The sequence below is a fragment of the Heptranchias perlo genome, chromosome 23, assembly GCF_035084215.1.
Source record: "Heptranchias perlo isolate sHepPer1 chromosome 23, sHepPer1.hap1, whole genome shotgun sequence".
NCBI classification, from domain to species: Eukaryota; Metazoa; Chordata; class Chondrichthyes; order Hexanchiformes; family Hexanchidae; genus Heptranchias; species Heptranchias perlo.
The window spans coordinates 8,812,407-8,829,852 of NC_090347.1; the positions used below are offsets into that span (position 1 = coordinate 8,812,407).

General features: G+C 41.4%; 1 protein-coding gene across 1 annotated transcript in view; it reads right to left on the reverse strand.

Moving 5' to 3' along the window:
- The window catches only part of aspscr1 (ASPSCR1 tether for SLC2A4, UBX domain containing), a 192,347-nt gene that overhangs the window by 8,217 nt on the left and 166,684 nt on the right, over positions 1-17,446 (reverse strand). Inside the window, exons 14-16 of the mRNA XM_068003962.1 lie at positions 11,147-11,198; positions 3,999-4,068; positions 111-289 (exon numbers count right to left, since the gene is read on the reverse strand). Of these exons, the coding sequence (XP_067860063.1) occupies positions 111-289; positions 3,999-4,068; positions 11,147-11,198 (301 nt within the window). The remainder of the gene's footprint in view (positions 1-110; positions 290-3,998; positions 4,069-11,146; positions 11,199-17,446) is intronic.

Genomic DNA, 17,446 nt, shown 5'->3' on the forward strand with positions numbered 1-17,446 from the left:
ACACACACACAGCAAGTGAGTTATTCTAAAATGTTTTCTGTGCTTTTGCATTATTTAAAAAAAAAGAGATTTTGAGTTTACAATATTACAATAAAACTAGCCCGGCTTACCTGGTAGTTTGAGCCATTTGGGAACTTTACTTGGGTCAGTTTGAACTATCTTGGAACTTGCTGCATTTGTTGTACACTCTTTCCTCCCCTCATCCTCTTCCCCACTCTTAGCAGGGGGTTGAAGTGCTGCTTCAGAAGTCAATGAACTAGTTGAAGGGCTTGCAAGTCTGGGAATACAGCTGAAGAGGATGGAGAACGATTCATTAGAAAATGCTCACAACTTGGACACCACTTTCAAGCTTAAGAGTCCTTTCAGACCCATGCAGGGTTCTATCAGAACCCAACCGCCAGGAACAAAGGGGATTTTGTGACCCAGAGGTAATTAGCTGATCAGAGAGTCTCAAAGCTACAGGGGTTAAATCAAACAGACAAAAGCCAGTACGCTAATCACAAACTGCTTCCTGCTTGCCTCCGTTTCTTCAGCTGCCCTGGTTTCTCTATCTGACCTGGCATGACACCACATGCACATGTCACCTGACTGTTGACAGTATTTGATGCTCCCCTGCTAAAAGACTTCCTGAAAAATATAAGCAGGAGGTCCTGTTGAGTGGACTAAGAATTGCTCACAGTGTGATTTGCGCCAACATACTTACTGTGGTCTTGTACTGTGAAGAAACAAAAGTAACCTTTGATGCACCCGTATTTATAAGGTGTTTTTGATGCAGTTGTTATCCATGGCGGATCAATGAAAAACCTTTAATTGCCAAGGGTGTCAATAACAAAGCAGCAAGAAGCTGATTTCCACACACTAGCCCTAAGACGATGCTGATTCTCCAACTGGTTTGTTGTAAATGTGGGTTTTGTTAACTCACAGCTGCCAATTTAAGTGCTCTATCGAGAAAGAAGGGACAAGAATCTAGCTCACTTGTCTCTGGTTTCAGCAGATTAGCCTGCTGCTGTGAAGCAGAGTAGCACATACAGCAAAGTTCTGGAAGAAATAATCTATTATGAACCCTAATTCCCAGCTGATGGCCGCTGGCAATAAATTGGTTAAAATGGTGAGCGTAGAATTTAAAAGAGAAACACAAGGAGAAATAATTTCTCTTTTTGAGGGGCAAAACAAATCTCTCTCCTCTCCTTTTTCCTTGGGTCTTTCCTCATCTTTCACCATTCCCAACTGAGTGAATAGCCTGCTCCAGGCCTCTGGCAATGCACCTCTGAGATCAATTGCTAGAAGAGTCACGAAGGTAACTCCTTTCCATTTTTTTCTGTGTGTGGGAAATTGCTTAACCTCCACTCAATGTCTCCTATAGACAGGATGGCTGCAATTAAGAACCTGCTTTCTCTTACTCTGCCTTCTGCACCCGCCACACCACTCAAGGGGACCGTAAACCGTAATAAAAATCTAGAATAATGGACAGTGGGGTAAACTATAGCTGTGCATGCAGTTTCAAGTTATTTTGGGAACAGCATTATTAATAGCACAGCCACATGTGCTGAAAATACATAACGCCAAAGCAATGATGGCGACCCATGCTGTATGTCTGGAATTCATTCCCTATTATTTTGTATAATCCACACATTTCTTTCCCTTTCTCTCATTAAGAAAACAGCCAGCTTCTTGTTGATTTGAGCTGACTATACAGGAGAGGAGGCAGTTATAACCTCCTCCCCACCCCCCCCCAACCCAGCCCACACCAAAAAAAAATAATCTGCACAATGTGAGAAGTTTATGCAGACTGTGAGGTTATGGTTAGGCAGGAAAAATGGATATACAAGTTATCTTTACCTAATTTACATAATAGTAACAGGGAGTGGTTACAAGGCCAAGATCTAATTTAAAAAATACAAGCTTTCGGAGGCTTCCTCCTTCTTCAGGTAAATGTCAGGGAGGAAGGAGGAAGCCTCCGAAAGCTTGTAGATTTCAAATAAAATCGTTGGACTATAACTTGGTGTTGTAAAATTGTTTACAATTGTCAACCCCAGTCCATCACCGGCATCTCCACATCATAATTAAAAAAGGATGATGCCTGTGATGGGAGCAAGAGCCCTGTGCTGCTTCTCATAAAATTTCTGTTTCTCTTCCACCTTTAGATAGCCCAAGAGATTGAGTTCAAGAATTAACATCAGTTTTTAAAAAAAAAGAGGTAGATCTTTGTCTGGATTAGAGCAATACACAAATACTATCTAGGCATATATACAATTCTGCGGGGGCTTTCTAGATCAGCCAGTCCCTTGGAAAGAAATCATCTGCATTAGAAATTCTCCCAGTCTTTGAAATGTTGAAGGTATGTAAAGTTTGCAGACACAACAGTCACTAACAGTTGTTCTTGGGGCCAAGCGGTTAGAGAATCATACAGCATACAAGGGGGTCATTTCAAATGTAGTTTTTTTTAATCCCTTTCATTTTTATCAGTTAGCAACTGCGAAAAGGCAAACTGTTGATAAACGCATCTTCGGTTAGGACTACTTTTTGTTAGAAAAATCAAATGGCTGAAAAGCATGGACTGTGTTTTGCCTTGCACTGAAACAAATGAATACCTGGACACTTTAAACTAGGATAAAAATACTCAGCTACGTGTCCTGTAAAAATATGCATTCAACACCTTGAACAATGAAGCATTAGCATTGCACATGATCAACTTCAACTTGTGTGGGTTACAAATTCCAGGCAATGTGTGTGGCAGCTGCCCAGTTAGTAAAACAAAGAACAAAACCACATTTAAATGTTAACAGCAAAATGACCAGTTTAGTGTGGACCTGAATAATTAAGAAGTTATTATGCCTATAGTGTTAGCAGCAACGATACATTCATTCATTTTAAATTTCTGTTGGTTCAATTGTTCCAACACTATTTCCTAATTAGTGGGAATGAGATTGCAAGGTTCTGGCATGTCACTTGACAGTCGATGAAATATTTAGGGCGAGGCTGACTCATTGAGTATACCCACTGCGGATGCAATCTGCCAATTGTATACTTCACAAAGTACTTTTTGGAGTATGCAAAGAAAATAAAATACAAAGGATTTGGTGTTCTACTCCCCACTGGTAGATCTAGTAACCAATATTGTAACATACCTCTCAATTTGTTACTAAGGAAACACGTGGCATTTCATCATTCAGTGTTTGCCAGCGAATCCATTTTACCTCAAAGATTAATTCCTCACTTTTTGATGTCATCGATATTCACACCAGGATACTTCACACCTTTTATTTAGCAAAATATAGTAACTAAGAGAAACTGTCCACTAAGCTTTAAACCTTTTATTCCCATAAGGATCTTCACCTACTGTGTGCAGGTTTCATGGCAACTTTTAAATGATGTATTATTCACTTCACAATCTTCCTGCACAACGCACACAGCTCCTTACTCTAATTAGAAGACAGCAACAACATGGCATTCTGTAAATGGGCGATAATTGGTGTATGAGTTGCGATTTACTGCTTCCTCCACTAGGAAGAGCGAGCGAGGGGGGGGGGGGGGGGGGGTGGTGGCGAACGAGGGTGGGTGGGGAGAACGAGCGACAAAAAGAGCCAGTGAGTGAGAAAAAGAGCCAGTGAGCACAATGGAAAAAGAATGAGGGGCAAGAGTGAGTGCAAGCATTAGAGAGAGAGTGTGAGAGCAAGAGAATGTGCGAGAGAAAAAAAATGCATGCAAGTGCACATTTAGATCATGAGCTCACTATGGTTAGTCTCTGGCTCAACCATTAGTCCAACCATTCTCTAGAACTGCACGTTAGCAAACTAACTCACCTTACCTTGTGATATTATGAAGTGTATTACTAAAGTCTAATTAGTGAACTATACAACATGACAGAACATTCACTGAACAATGCAAACCACTATAATCTTATTTTTAAAAAGTACACTGTTGCAAATATTTCCACAGTTACCTATGGGTTAATATACAAGTCTAAGACCAAATATGGCTGTGCTGAAGCTACAAACCTGGCTACAGTGAGGTCTGCCTGGGAAATAGAGGTCGGTGACTTCAAGAACTCTTCACATATGTAGCAATCTAAGTGACAAAGAAGTAACAGAAAACATTAAACAATCTGAACATTTTAGCAAAATGGCTTGTGATCAGAAATGGATGCAGCCATTGTAAATGGACTTATTATTGAACAGTTATATTTAGTATATATTTATTTATTAGTATTTTGAAGTGTAGGGAAATGCAGCAGTCAATTTGAACACAGTAAAGTCCCACAAACAGCAATGAGATAATGACCAGACAATTGGTTCTTGGTAGTTTTGGTTGGGGGATAAGTATTGCCCAGGACATCAGGGGAACTCCTGCTCTTCGAATAATACCACGGGATCTTTTACAACCATGGAGTGCGCAGACAGAGCCCTGGTTTAACATCTCATCCAAAACATGGCATCTCCAACAGTGCAGCACTCCCTCAGTACTGAAGTGTCAGCTCAGATTTTTTTTTATTTGTTCACGGGATGTGGTCGTCGCTGGCGAGGCCGGCATTTATTGCCCATCCCTAATTGCCCTCGAGAAGGTGGTGGTGAGCCGCCTTCTTGAACCGCTGCAGTCCGTGTGGTGACGGTTCTCCCGCAGTGCTGTTAGGAAGGGAGTTCCAGGATTTTGACCCAGCGACAATGAAGGAACGGCGATATATTTCCAAGTCGGGATGGTGTGTGACTTGGAGGGGAACGTGCAGGTCGTGTTGTTCCCATGCGCCTGCTGCTCTTGTCCTTCTAGGTGGTAGAGGTCGCGGGTTTGGGAGGTGCTGTCGAAGAAGCCTTGGCGAGTTGCTGCAGTGCATCCTGTGGATGGTGCACACTGCAGCCACAGTGCACCGGTGGTGAAGGGAGTGAATGTTTAGGGTGGTGGATGGGGTGCCAATCAAGTGGGCTGCTTTATCTTGGTGTCGAGCTTCTTGAGTGTTGTTGGGGCTGCACTCATCCAGACAAGTGGAGAGTATTCCATCACACTCCTGACTTGTGCCTTGTAGATGGTGGAAAGGCTTTGGGGAGTCAGGAGGTGAGTCACTCGCCGCAGAATACCCAGCCTCTGACCTGCTCTCGTAGCCACAGTATTTATATGGCTGGTCCAGTTAAGTTTCTGGTCAATGGTGACCCCCAGGATGTTGATGGTGGGGGATTCGGCGATGGTAATGCCGTTGAATGTCAAGGGGAGGTGGTTAGACTCTCTCTTGTTGGAGATGGTCATTGCCTGGCACTTATCTGGCGCGAATGTTACTTGCCACTTATGAGCCCAAGCCTGGATGTTGTCCAGGTCTTGCTGCATGCGGGCTCGGACTGCTTCATTATCTGAGGGGTTGCGAATGGAACTGAACACTGTGCAGTCATCAGCGAACATCCCCATTTCTGACCTTATGATGGAGGGAAGGTCATTGATGAAGCAGCTGAAGATGGTTGGGCCTAGGACACTGCCCTGAGGAACTCCTGCAGCAATGCCCTGGGGCTGAGATGATTGGCCTCCAACAACCACTACCATCTTCCTTTGTGCTAGGTATGACTCCAGCCACTGGAGAGTTTTCCCCCTGATTCCCATTGACTTCAATTTTACTAGGGCTCCTTGGTGCCACACTCGGTCAAATGCTGCCTTGATGTCAAGGGCAGTCACTCTCACCTCACCTCTGGAATTCAGCTCTTTTGTCCATGTTTGGACCAAGGCTGTAATGAGATCTGGAGCCGAGTGGTCCTGGCGGAACCCAAACTGAGCATCTCTGTGCGAGTCTCTGGATTTGGCTTTGAATTCACAACTTTCTCACTTAGAGGCGGGACTGTCACTTCGCCAAGGTTCGCACCTAATTTACAGACAGTTTCCATCATAAACATAGGAATTTATAATGTAAAAAGTAGACAGGAATTGCATGCAGACAGAGGTTTTTAATCCTGCTTTCCGGCTTTCTCCAATTTGTGACATTTCACTTGAAACTGTCTATAAAGAAAAGAAAGAACCTTTCAACCTCAGGACAATCAAATGCACTTCACAGCAAATGACTGTCTCTTGAATTGTAGTCACTGTTGTAATGTAGGGAGACTACATTCATTCAATAAATAAAATTGATGATAAAAATGATAATTAGAATGCATGTGTGAGATTTTACAATTTCAGTAATTTATACAATACATTATGCATTAAATACTGAATGGCAACATTAGAACAAGTTCGCAACTCAATTGGGGATTTTGAGAAAATACAGGTGAGAAAAGCTTAACCAGGCACTGGATTACTGCGATCTATTTTTGTGAGGGTGATACTCCCTGGTTTAAGCTATTTTCTGCTCTTCCTCCTTCTTCGGTGTCGCTGTCTCACGCACCATCTCTGGCCAAGGGGGTGGACAATCTCCATTCTGGTCTCTGCTAATGCCACCCCGGAAATCATCGGCAAGGTGCTGCACAACAGCTGCTGGGGTTTCTCCTTCTGATTTTCTCCACTGTGGGGAAGCCCCCAGACTTCTGTTGCCACCTCCCAGTGGGCAGATGGCTGAGACCGGGAACTCGGTACATGAAGGATGCAAACCTGTGCCCTACCATCCTGTAGCACAGCATGCAGGAGCTCAGGCATCTTATGCATCCATTTTGTTCGTTTAAATTACAAATCATCGTTCAATATAAAAATGTAATAATGCCCGAGGGGTGACAAGGTGTACAGCAATGCACCTTCAGAATGGCAAATGATTTGTCACAGCATGCCATCCCCTGACACATCTTCCATTTTTAGGATTCACCACATTTAGGGCAGTTTCTTTCCCACCAGCGCAACATTAAAAAAAAAATCCCACAGCCATGCAAAATACCATTTTCTCACTCGATTTCCACTTATCTTTAGCCTGTGCACAGCCTGAAAGCGCTTTTGAAGTACGGTGTTCAATTCCCACCAAAGCCATTTCCAAAACGGAGGGCTGGCCAATAAAATTTAAGCCCAGCAAATTTCAGCACTTCTGTCTCATAAACTCAGTCAGTCTGACAATTCATTCCTCTGGGGAGTTGCAAGGAATTGGTGTTACAAGCAAAAGTTTTCAATTTATTTAACAGCACTTGCCCATATGAATTCTGAATCTTCCTCCTCAATTGTCCCACAATTCAGTTGCTGTGACATATCATTTGCTTTAATTATGATCTGGGCTTATGCTGCTTTAATTGTGATCTGGGCTTATGCCTGCAATCCCCCAAATTGTAAGGCCCTGATATCAGCCAACTATTGTAGTAACATGCAGAGCTGACGCCTGGCATTTCACACAGCAAGTGATTGGACTGCACCTGCAAATATCTCATACAGTTGCATGAACAAATAGTTGGAGGAAGACAAAGGTGCTCCCTCCCAGCTGGGAATGGTGTTTTCTCTCCTCCTCCACCTTAGACAAGTAACAATCCCCCTCCACTTTTCTCCCCTTTGCTGGTAAGCCTTTTGGTACCTTGTCCACCTGGCCTTTACCAACACTGGGTTCTTGAATAGTCTGTTCAACAGTGAACTGTGTCACAGCTGTGCCTGATCCTTTCTTCAGCTGGCAAGGATAAATGAAATTCCAGCCTTGATTTTTTGACCAAAAAAGTCTGAGTTTTAAGCGGGAAATAGTGCTTCACACTCATGCCAACTATTACACTATAATTACCGAGGACTGGAATTCCATTCTACTGAAGTCTGCACTTGCACACTTCCCAGTACAACTTATTGGAGAGCAATCAGCAGTGGGAACCTTGACTGACTTTTGTACTTCCTGGTCTGGGGTGCCAAAGCCAAATGTAGCACCTCAAGTACTGCCTTTTGGCAAAGATCAGCTAACGCAGCACAGATCAGGAAGCAAACATGTGGCCTTCTGCTTTGTCTGGCACACTTTGGGCCACTGGGGTAGCGGAAAAAATAAAACTTTTTTTTTGTATAATGTGGCAGATGGGTTGAGTCGGCACTCACGGGGAAAAAATGGCATAGCCTTGAAAATATAATGGCACTCCGGTCCAAAGGGCTTTTTTTTCTAAAGAAAGTAGACATCTGGAAACAAACTACACTATTTTTCCCTATTTTTATCACTAGTTTTTACATTATTTTTACTTGTGGTGAATACAAGAAACATCACAACTGTGTCATCAGATTTGTTGGCATTTAGTTTCTCTATTCTTTCATTTATGCTACGTGAAAAACTAGGAAATTGTAATATTGTACATATCAGAGTTCTGACAGAATAGTTCTCAGTAAAACACCCTTTTTCCGCCAGTTGACTTCATTAACTCCTGGTCCAGTGCAAATTTATTAGCCCATGAGATAATACTCATTGGGCCAAAAATTGCTGGGATTATAATGATGCACTAACGACGCTCGCTATTATTAATTCGCAAAAAAATCCAGCAATTTGCAGAGTAAGAGATACGCCATCAGTTCCGATTCTCCCCAAATTGCTGGACAATTTGCGCCACTCCGCCGTTAGCCTCGCCAAAGCTCCCCATTGATCTTAATGGCGAGCGTGAAATTGCTGGATATATATTTTTTATTCATTCATGGGATGTGGGCGTCGCTGGCGAGGCCAGCATTTATTGCCCATCCCTAATTGCCCTCGAGAAAGTGGTGGTGAGCCGCCTTCTTGAACCGCTGCAGTCCGTGTGGTGAAGGTTCTCCCACAGTGCTGTTAGGAAGGGAGTTCCAGGATTTTGACCCAGCGACGATGAAGGAACGGCGATATATTTCCAAGTCGGGATGGTGTGTGACTTGGAGGGGAACGTGTAGATGGTGCTGTTCCCATGTGCCTGCTGCCCTTGTCCTTGACGTTAATACGAATTATTCTCACTGCAGCCATTTAGGGCTAGAGAGGACCCTGTTATTGATGTGATTTATGGTCCTGACATGACGCTCAAACTTGGAGGCCCATAAAGATACCAAGAAAGCTGTGGAATCTCGCTCTAATGGGTAGTGAGTTGTTCCCAGAGGTTTCTTATTCTTTTTATCTGTCTTGCGATATTTTTGTGCAAGTCGTTATCCACACTCCTGTTAAGCGTCAGAAGGCAATAATTTTCAGGATGCAAAGCTGTTTCGACACAAATGCAAATTATATGGATTTCTTTCAGAAAATAACACTTCGGGATACAGTATATGAGTAATTTGAGACATGACGTGTTAAGTGTAACATGCTTGGGAGGGAAAAGGTGACTTTGACCTAAGGTTTCCAAAGCTCTCCACTACTGGGGTTTTCTTCGTGTCATTTCTGGGTCTGTTATAGACTAATTGATTGCTATGATTCGTAAACAACTCCATTGTCGTTGTATCACTCGACTACCAGGATGGTAGAAGGCGAATTAGATGGACCTTGGTCTTCTTCCGTCCAGCAATTCCTATGTTCCTATGAAAGCAGTGCAATGACGTACCCACTGGGTGTTCCACTGTTTGATTGTGATGGATGGAATGGCTGGTTCGATTCATCCATGGGTCAAGAATGTTTGTATATTTCACACACCTACCCTGCCATTCACTCTAACTTCTCAAGGACCAATACAACAATTCTTGAACACAACTAGGTTACAATGCCTGCTTCTTTTTGAATTTTTTTCTTACTTTTCCTTTGTATCTTCTCTCTCTCTCTCTCAATCCACTCTCTTTATTTCTCTTTCCGTCTCTAATTTGACTCTAATCCAGCCTATTTCATTCTCCCTTGTTCGCTCGGTTTCTTTCTCGATCCTTTTCTTTAATTGGCTAAGGAAATAAGCCATTGGGCATGACGTTCATTCGGCCCCTTACTCGACATGAACATGGCTGCATCGTTATCCTAGCGACGTTCCAGTAATTTGCGGTGCAAATATAGGGTGATGTCATTGGTGAGCTAAAAGGTCCAATTAACGTAGTTCGCCGCGAGATCTGCCATTATGAATGATCATCACTAATTATGTTCATTATAGACCCATTCCTGAACATGCTGCATTCATTAGCCACTTCAATCTAAGCAGGTGGCAGGCAAGGCTAGCTGAAAATGGAAGTTTGCAGCTATTTTTTTGAAACTTACTCTGACTGTGGTTGACAGCAGCTGAAATTACTTTCTACTTGATATAAACATTGTTATGCTGGTACTTAAGCTTCTATTGAGTTGCCTCTCTCCTGTGTTTCAGGGGATCCTAATACTTGACTTTTGTCACTTTACTCACAGACAATAAGCCACTGCTCAAATAATTTTTTTGTTGTTGCTTTAAGATGACATCACGTGGTGGGAAGTGTTTTACAGCCGTTCTGGAAGACAGGAACTCCAAGGATGAATCTACAACAAGAAACCTCCATAACGGAATAATTTAACTTAATTATGTGTATAAAAATGTCTGGGAGTGCATAATAAGGCTTTAACAGACTCTTTGGTTTATAGGCTTGTTATACTCCACCAGGTAGAAGGGATATAATTACAAGATACAGGCAGAGGTGTACTTTCGAACCTTAGGGCTCATTTAATACAACCCAGGCAAAAGTTTACAATGTATCAGAAGCTGCTTTTACATACGTGACACCAGTGCTAGCACCTCCGCTTCCCAGTCTTGCACAGCCAGCTGCAAACCTGAAAGTAAACGTGCTTGGAGTCGCTAACGCTGGCAGCCGAATCTTTTAAACTGGACCTTCCTGGAAGCCGGCCTCAGTGAATCTGCCAAGATTACCTTTGGATTGCAACTGGCAGTGCTAGCAATGGTCCCGCATGGTATAAAAGCAGCAAAAGATGAGAATCCCTTAGAAAGCTGTCAAAGTGATGTTAAAAGAGCTGTGGACTTATAATTTCATTTAACGAGCTTGAACGTTCATATTGACTTTTGCAGGTCAATCAACTGTTCTTGAAGTGAACCTGCTTGAATGCAATGGATCTTATTTCATACGTTTCTGTTAATTCGAGCCGAACATCAATTAGTTGAAACTGGGTGGGGGGGGGGGGGGGGCAGTAGCACGGGGAGAACAGATAAACACAGGATAATACATTATCTTATATATAGTTGTTTTACTGACACCAGAAAAGGTTACAGGTGGAAGAACAATTGTAGTCAGAGTCCAGAAGAAATTATGTGTCATGTGTGGGGACAGCAAAGACTTAAAAAAAAACAAGATCACTGAAATACTAACTTGAGCAAATAAAAATAAGCAGGATTATGTTACTCACCCATTCTGACTTCAGAGCCAAAGTGGACAAGGGCTGCAGGAAACAAGTTTGCCTGAAGCAAAAAGAACAAAGAATAGTGATGAATCTCTACACATGGCTGTCATTATGTTCTCACTCATGTTAGCTAAAACCCAACAGTCCAATGCATCAGCCATGAAGCAGCAGAATCAAATACTGAACAGACTTTCTCTTTCATTACCAAAATCTGCCAGTAACACTTTTAGATCACTGCTAACACTGTCCACAGATGCTGAGCTGTTGTCATGCAAACAAAGCCAAAATTGAACATAGAAAAATACAGGGTGCAAGGACAAAAATCATTCAAATTTTACATAACTCAGGAAAGAAAAAGGAACTTGCATCTAAATAGCATCTCATCAGGAGTGCTGAAGTGCTAAAGTGCTTAACAACCAACAAAGTGCAGTAACTTTGAAATAATCCAGCATCCGCAGTATTTTGCTTTTGAAAATGCAGTAACCGTTATGTAGGCAAACCTGGCAACCGATTTGTACATAAGGTCCCACAAACAGCAAATTAATGACGAAATAATAAATTTTTGATGATGTTGGGCAAGACACTGGGCGAAATCCCTGCTCTTTTTCAAATTCTGCCACAAGATGTTTTCGATCCATCTGATCAGACAGGGCCTCGGTTTAACATCTCATCTAAAGGACAGTACTTCCGACAATGCAGCACTCCCTCACTGCTACACTGAATTGCCAGCCTAGATTGCGTGCTTGAAACTCTGGAATGGTCACAAATTCAAATCAAGTATGTAGACCAGCATTCTCTACAATAAGTCTTCGTATTCAAAATGGTGGAACTATGCAAGTGTGGAGTCGAATTAACACATTCTTCCCTCAACAAATATCTCCCAAAGAAAAAAATCAACTGGTAATTCACCTCACAGCTGTTTGTGAGATGTTACTGCTGCAGAACAGCTGCAAGGTTTGCTTACTGAAGTCAGTGTTGTCTAGTATTTACTGCACAAATCACTGAGGCATTTCGATGCGATAAGGCGCTAGATAAATGCAAGTATTATTTGTTAAGAGCAGCCAGCTGATGACCCTCTCTCTGTGGGGAGGTTTACAGCCTCCATTCCATATCATCCTGCAGCAACATGGCTGAGATCTGGAGCTCAGCAACGTGCAGAGATTGAAGCACGATCCCAAACGCCACCACATCATGGCAATGTGCGTCTGCATTCCAAAATACTGCACACGTTGCTTAATAATTTCAGGCATTTCCAGACAAATACCACCGCATCCAAACTAGCCTGATGATTTTAGATTGCAACTTCTATCAATATTACTTTACAGATGATGTAACTCAGAGACACTGAGCAGACATGATCAAATACTGTGTTGGCTGTTCACATCTGGCCCGAGGACCCTTTCTTTAGCATCCAGGCATATGGATTTATTGCACTGCTTTGCATTTATCTTCTATTAAACTCAACATAAGGTATCACTAGACTGTCTACTTGCTGGTCCCTCTTCAAGTTACCCGGCTCTAAATACTGTTGATTGATTTGTTTTGAGCAAAAGAAAGAAGGGAGTAATACACAGCTTTTAATAAATCATGGGCCATCTCACTTGGGGGGGGGGGGGGGGGGGGGGAGAGGGGGAGGAATTAAAACATGAATCTTGAGGATGATCCGAGAGGCAGTTGGACCCCGCGGGGTCAGTCGTAACTAAGGATGAAACTCGGAGGTCGCTCTACTGCTTTTCAACTTCAAAAAGCTACATTCTTTTGGTAACATCCACCAGGAAAAACAATTCTGAAGCTTTAACTCTGTTATAGGTTACATCAGACTGATGACATTCTTACAAGGGACATTCCACAGCATCCCTGCTACTGAATCACAGACAAATTATTCACTAGTGTCAGCTTAGTGTACATTAACTTCCTCCTTTTTAAATATAACATAATTTAACTTCCTCTTGGCTTGCATGTTTAGGTTATTATATGTCCGTTATTTTCACTATCTGAAGCTTGGGAATCTAAAGCATAAGAATTAAAGAATGGGGGGAGGGAGCAGGATGAAGAGACTATGTTTCTTTTCACTTGTTTCTCTATGAGCCAGGTATTAAGATCAATTCTAAATTAAACTATATCCTGCTACTAGATTTTTACTAAACATTTATCTTACACAGTCTAATTCAGAGTCTGGCAACCCTCCAATTGCTCCCATACTACAACTTAAAATATAGCAATAAAACTTGATATGAAATCAGAATAGCTTTGCAACGTTTGATTTTTTTAAAAAAACAATATAAGCAGCACTAGATGTCCCTAGATAAATGCCACAAACCAACAGGTAGCAATCGGAATCTCTACTGCTTACCCCCTCATTAAAGGGCATTTCTTCTCAATTAGTTCCACGCATTCGTTTTCTGCCCATTTGGCACAGTGACACAGTGCAGCATGAGACACTAAAAAACACCATAGTTCTGGCACATCAGCTACTGTCCCGAGCAATAATACTACATTGTTTGGAGTCAGCCAACAGATGCAACTTGGCACTGCTCCGGTCATACAAAATTTTGAGATTCTCAAAGAAGCTGGAAATGAACTTTGTACAAAAAGTGTTTTACACATTTTCATCCCTTCTAAACAATTTTTTTTCCAAATTTTTTTTTTTAAATAAAGCAACTTACAAAGTATCTCACTGCCCCCCTCCCTCCCCACCACCTCCCCTCCCCATGGTACTGCTGGTGACCAATGTCCCTTGAACACAATAAAAAGTACAAATCTATATTTTAGAACAATTGCATGTTTGTTAGAAATTTAAACTAGGAAAAAATGTTCTCGTTCAACTATGATGTTACTCTAGATGTATAGTTGTTAGGCCTGAAGAACATAAGGGCAGAAGTATAAAGTAACGCCCTACTTTCCAGCTAAAACATATGAAAAAGTATCTATGACCCACATATAAGATCCGTAATCACTGCGGTTCCCAGAGAACTGTAAATATGATTTTAGTGTACACTGAATGTTCCACCCACGGTCACCAGGCAGTGGAAGACTGGGGGACCAGGCGCCGGAGAACAGCAAGTGGCTTTGTGGAACCCAGAATAGCCAGGAGAGCAAGTGAATGCGATCCCCAGAGTTAGCTACAATGCCATCCATCACAGTGACTCATGTACAAGACAACCCCCCACTTCCAACCCCAGCATCCTAAAATTTCTCGTCTTATGCACGCATATATATATATATATATATATATATTTGGTTCTGCTGTAGATTTCTTCTCAGGTTCATTGGCATCAGGCACTTCTGTAAGCAGTGTGTTAACCATCATTGGAATGTTAAACTATCTTTCAATGTCTCCAGCACCCTGGTTCAGACATCCCGTCTGAATCTTCATCTAACCTCTCCCAGCCTTGCTTGCTTGTGAATTTAACCCCTTGAGAGCTAAGCCTAATGCAATACTAGCATTTTAAAATATATTACACCAAGGTCCTCCGTGGCAGCATAGTCAGAAATCCTAAAATGTGACATCGGCATTACTGACACATCCAATAAATCTGCGATAGTCGAATTCTGTAGAAGTTGTCGTAAGATCACTCAGACGAGAGATGGGTTCCCTTCAGCCATCACAACAGAACTTACATACAATTGTTCTACTGAATCCTGGTTGACTAACCTGAATATTATTCACAAATTTCTGAACATATAGTATATGATGTAAAATTTGAGACGTGGATGAAGCTACCGATAGTTACTAAATTCATAGTATTCTCAGAGGAAAAAATGTCTATATTATTGTGAATATATGCTGCTACAGCTCTCAAAAGGGTTACTGGGGGAATATATTGCATTAAAAATTCAAATGATCAAAAGCATCCAGATGGTCACTTCTATAGTTCTGCGCAGCATGGATCCTTTCATAAATTATCACAAGGAACAAAGCAGAAAGGGGAGCATATTATGGTAAACCCTTTCATCAGAACTCATTGTTGTTATTTGACAGTGTCACACAGTAGGTCATTTTCTGTTGCTTAGCAAATAATGACATAATTTGTCTTACAAGACAGGTATGGTTACAGGATTATGGAAATATAAATCATATTTCCACATGTATGAGTTCATAATTATTCAGTTGTGGGACATGGCTATTTCTATTAAGTTGCTGTATTTTTAAGATTGGGGTTATCATTGTGCGGTAGGGAACCGCGTGCGACAGAGCAGAATAACTTCAGTGACGCGGCTAGCAATTGTTCCATGTGTTGCCATGGTTGGAGGAAGTATGCTATACAACACACTGGGCTGGAAGGACTCGCACGACCATTATTCCATCTCAGGTCATTTCAATTAGTTTCGCAGTTACATGTCCACGTACGAGAATGAGTTACTTTCTGGGGAACAAAAATGTATCTAGCAGGTGTTAGTCTAAAGACCAAACCATGCTATAAACTTTGCTTTTCCACTGTGGAAATAACAAAACTCTTTTGTAACTGTCATATAAGTTGATTACACAGTCACTTGTATATCTTCAAATTCTGTGAAAAATGACACCAAATAAAGATTCTGAATTTGAATGTACTGAAAAAGATTTAAACTCTAATTTTGGTTGATACTGAACTTAATGATCTAAACTCAACTTTGTCTCCTGGTCACAGTGAAGTGCAGTTTACTCCTCTTAATTTGAAGTTGCTTAATTCAAACTAAAATTGACCAAATACACCTATCCTCTTTTCTTGAAATTGCTTAATTTGACTAGTAGATAATGCAGACTTTTCCTGAGCAAAATACAATTTTGAATTAACAGAATTAGACCGTGGTTGTAATTTTTTTTGAGATGTTTAAAGAGTTAAAAAGAGGGTGGAACGAAAGACAGACTTTCCCTTATATAGTATCTCATCAGATCTCTCGGAAACTTGCAAAAGTGCTTCATGCATAATGAAGTACTTTGAACTGTACTGTGATACGTCTGCAAATGTTTTTGGTGCTATTGGTTGAAGGACATATATTTGCCAAAACACCAGGACAACTTCCTGTTCTTCAAATAGTGCCAAAGGACTTCAAAAACCACAATAAATGGACAGGGAATTCATTCAACACCTTATCTGAAGGGCACCACCTCCACCAATGCAACAGAGTGTCAGCTGAGATAAATGAGCTCAAACTCCTGGTGTGAGACTCAGTAACGAGTACGCCACCAACTGAGCAAAGTCAAGTTGTGTTGGAGAATTGGTCTTAACAGACATTGGGTGACAATAACACTCATATATGGCATGAAACAGCAGCAAAACGGAGTTTCCCCAGGTGGACAGACCTTGCCAAAAAAAAAGTCACACTTGACCCACGACCCCAAAAGACAATTCACTGAGATTAGTGTATCAGCCAGTAACCCCATAGCCCAGGGGCTCATGAGGTTGGCACAAAATAACTGTAGAAATTGAGAACAGTTCCACACAGTAAACTCATGTCATCTGAGGATTAGAGCAGACACTCAAATTCAATTCAGTTATAGCCCTTAACAATAAGAGGGCTTTCTGTTCAAGTGAGATCATGTCTTGAGGTTAAAGATAATGACATAAAGGACAACATATACTTAGAAGGGAGTAATTTATTGAGTTTGGATGAGGTTGTGAACTGAAACAAAGCTTGAGCTATTTACCGCTGTTATCCCTGCCCTGAAACGTTTTTCTAAAAATTCTTCCTAAAGCACGTAAAAGCGAAATACCTTACTAGTCGAAGTAATTTGGAAATACAGGAGGCCAACTAAGCAGAGTTGTAACTCTGCACAAAGCCAGATTCTCACGGGATAAAATAATTGTTATATACCACCTGACACAAACTGAATTGAAATGATACTGCTTGACTTAAGCTGAAGCAACAGTAATTGTTATTGGATAAACTGTAGCAATGCCTTGTGTGCACTGTAGTATAATACATACACACACAAAATAATGAATAATCGTGAAAGTCATTACAAAATAACTAAATACTCCACAAATTATAATTCCTATATAAATCATAACATCCACTCACTATCAACAGCCCCCCACTTCACCCTCTATCCTGCCTAAAGATCTCCAGATGCTTGGAAAAGTAGAAAAACTCCACAAATATAAATATAGTTGGATATATTTCAAAGACACTAGATAGGCATGTCAGAATTAAAAGCAACACTACATTTACATAAGGTAAAATAAACAGTCTTCCTATTGTGTCATCTAGTAACTGCTGCCCAGTGATTTGTCATTCTAAACAACTGCACCTTACCCCAAGAGCTGTGTTTGTAACCTACCGAAATATTGAATGCTCTTTGCAGATTTCAAAACAGGCACA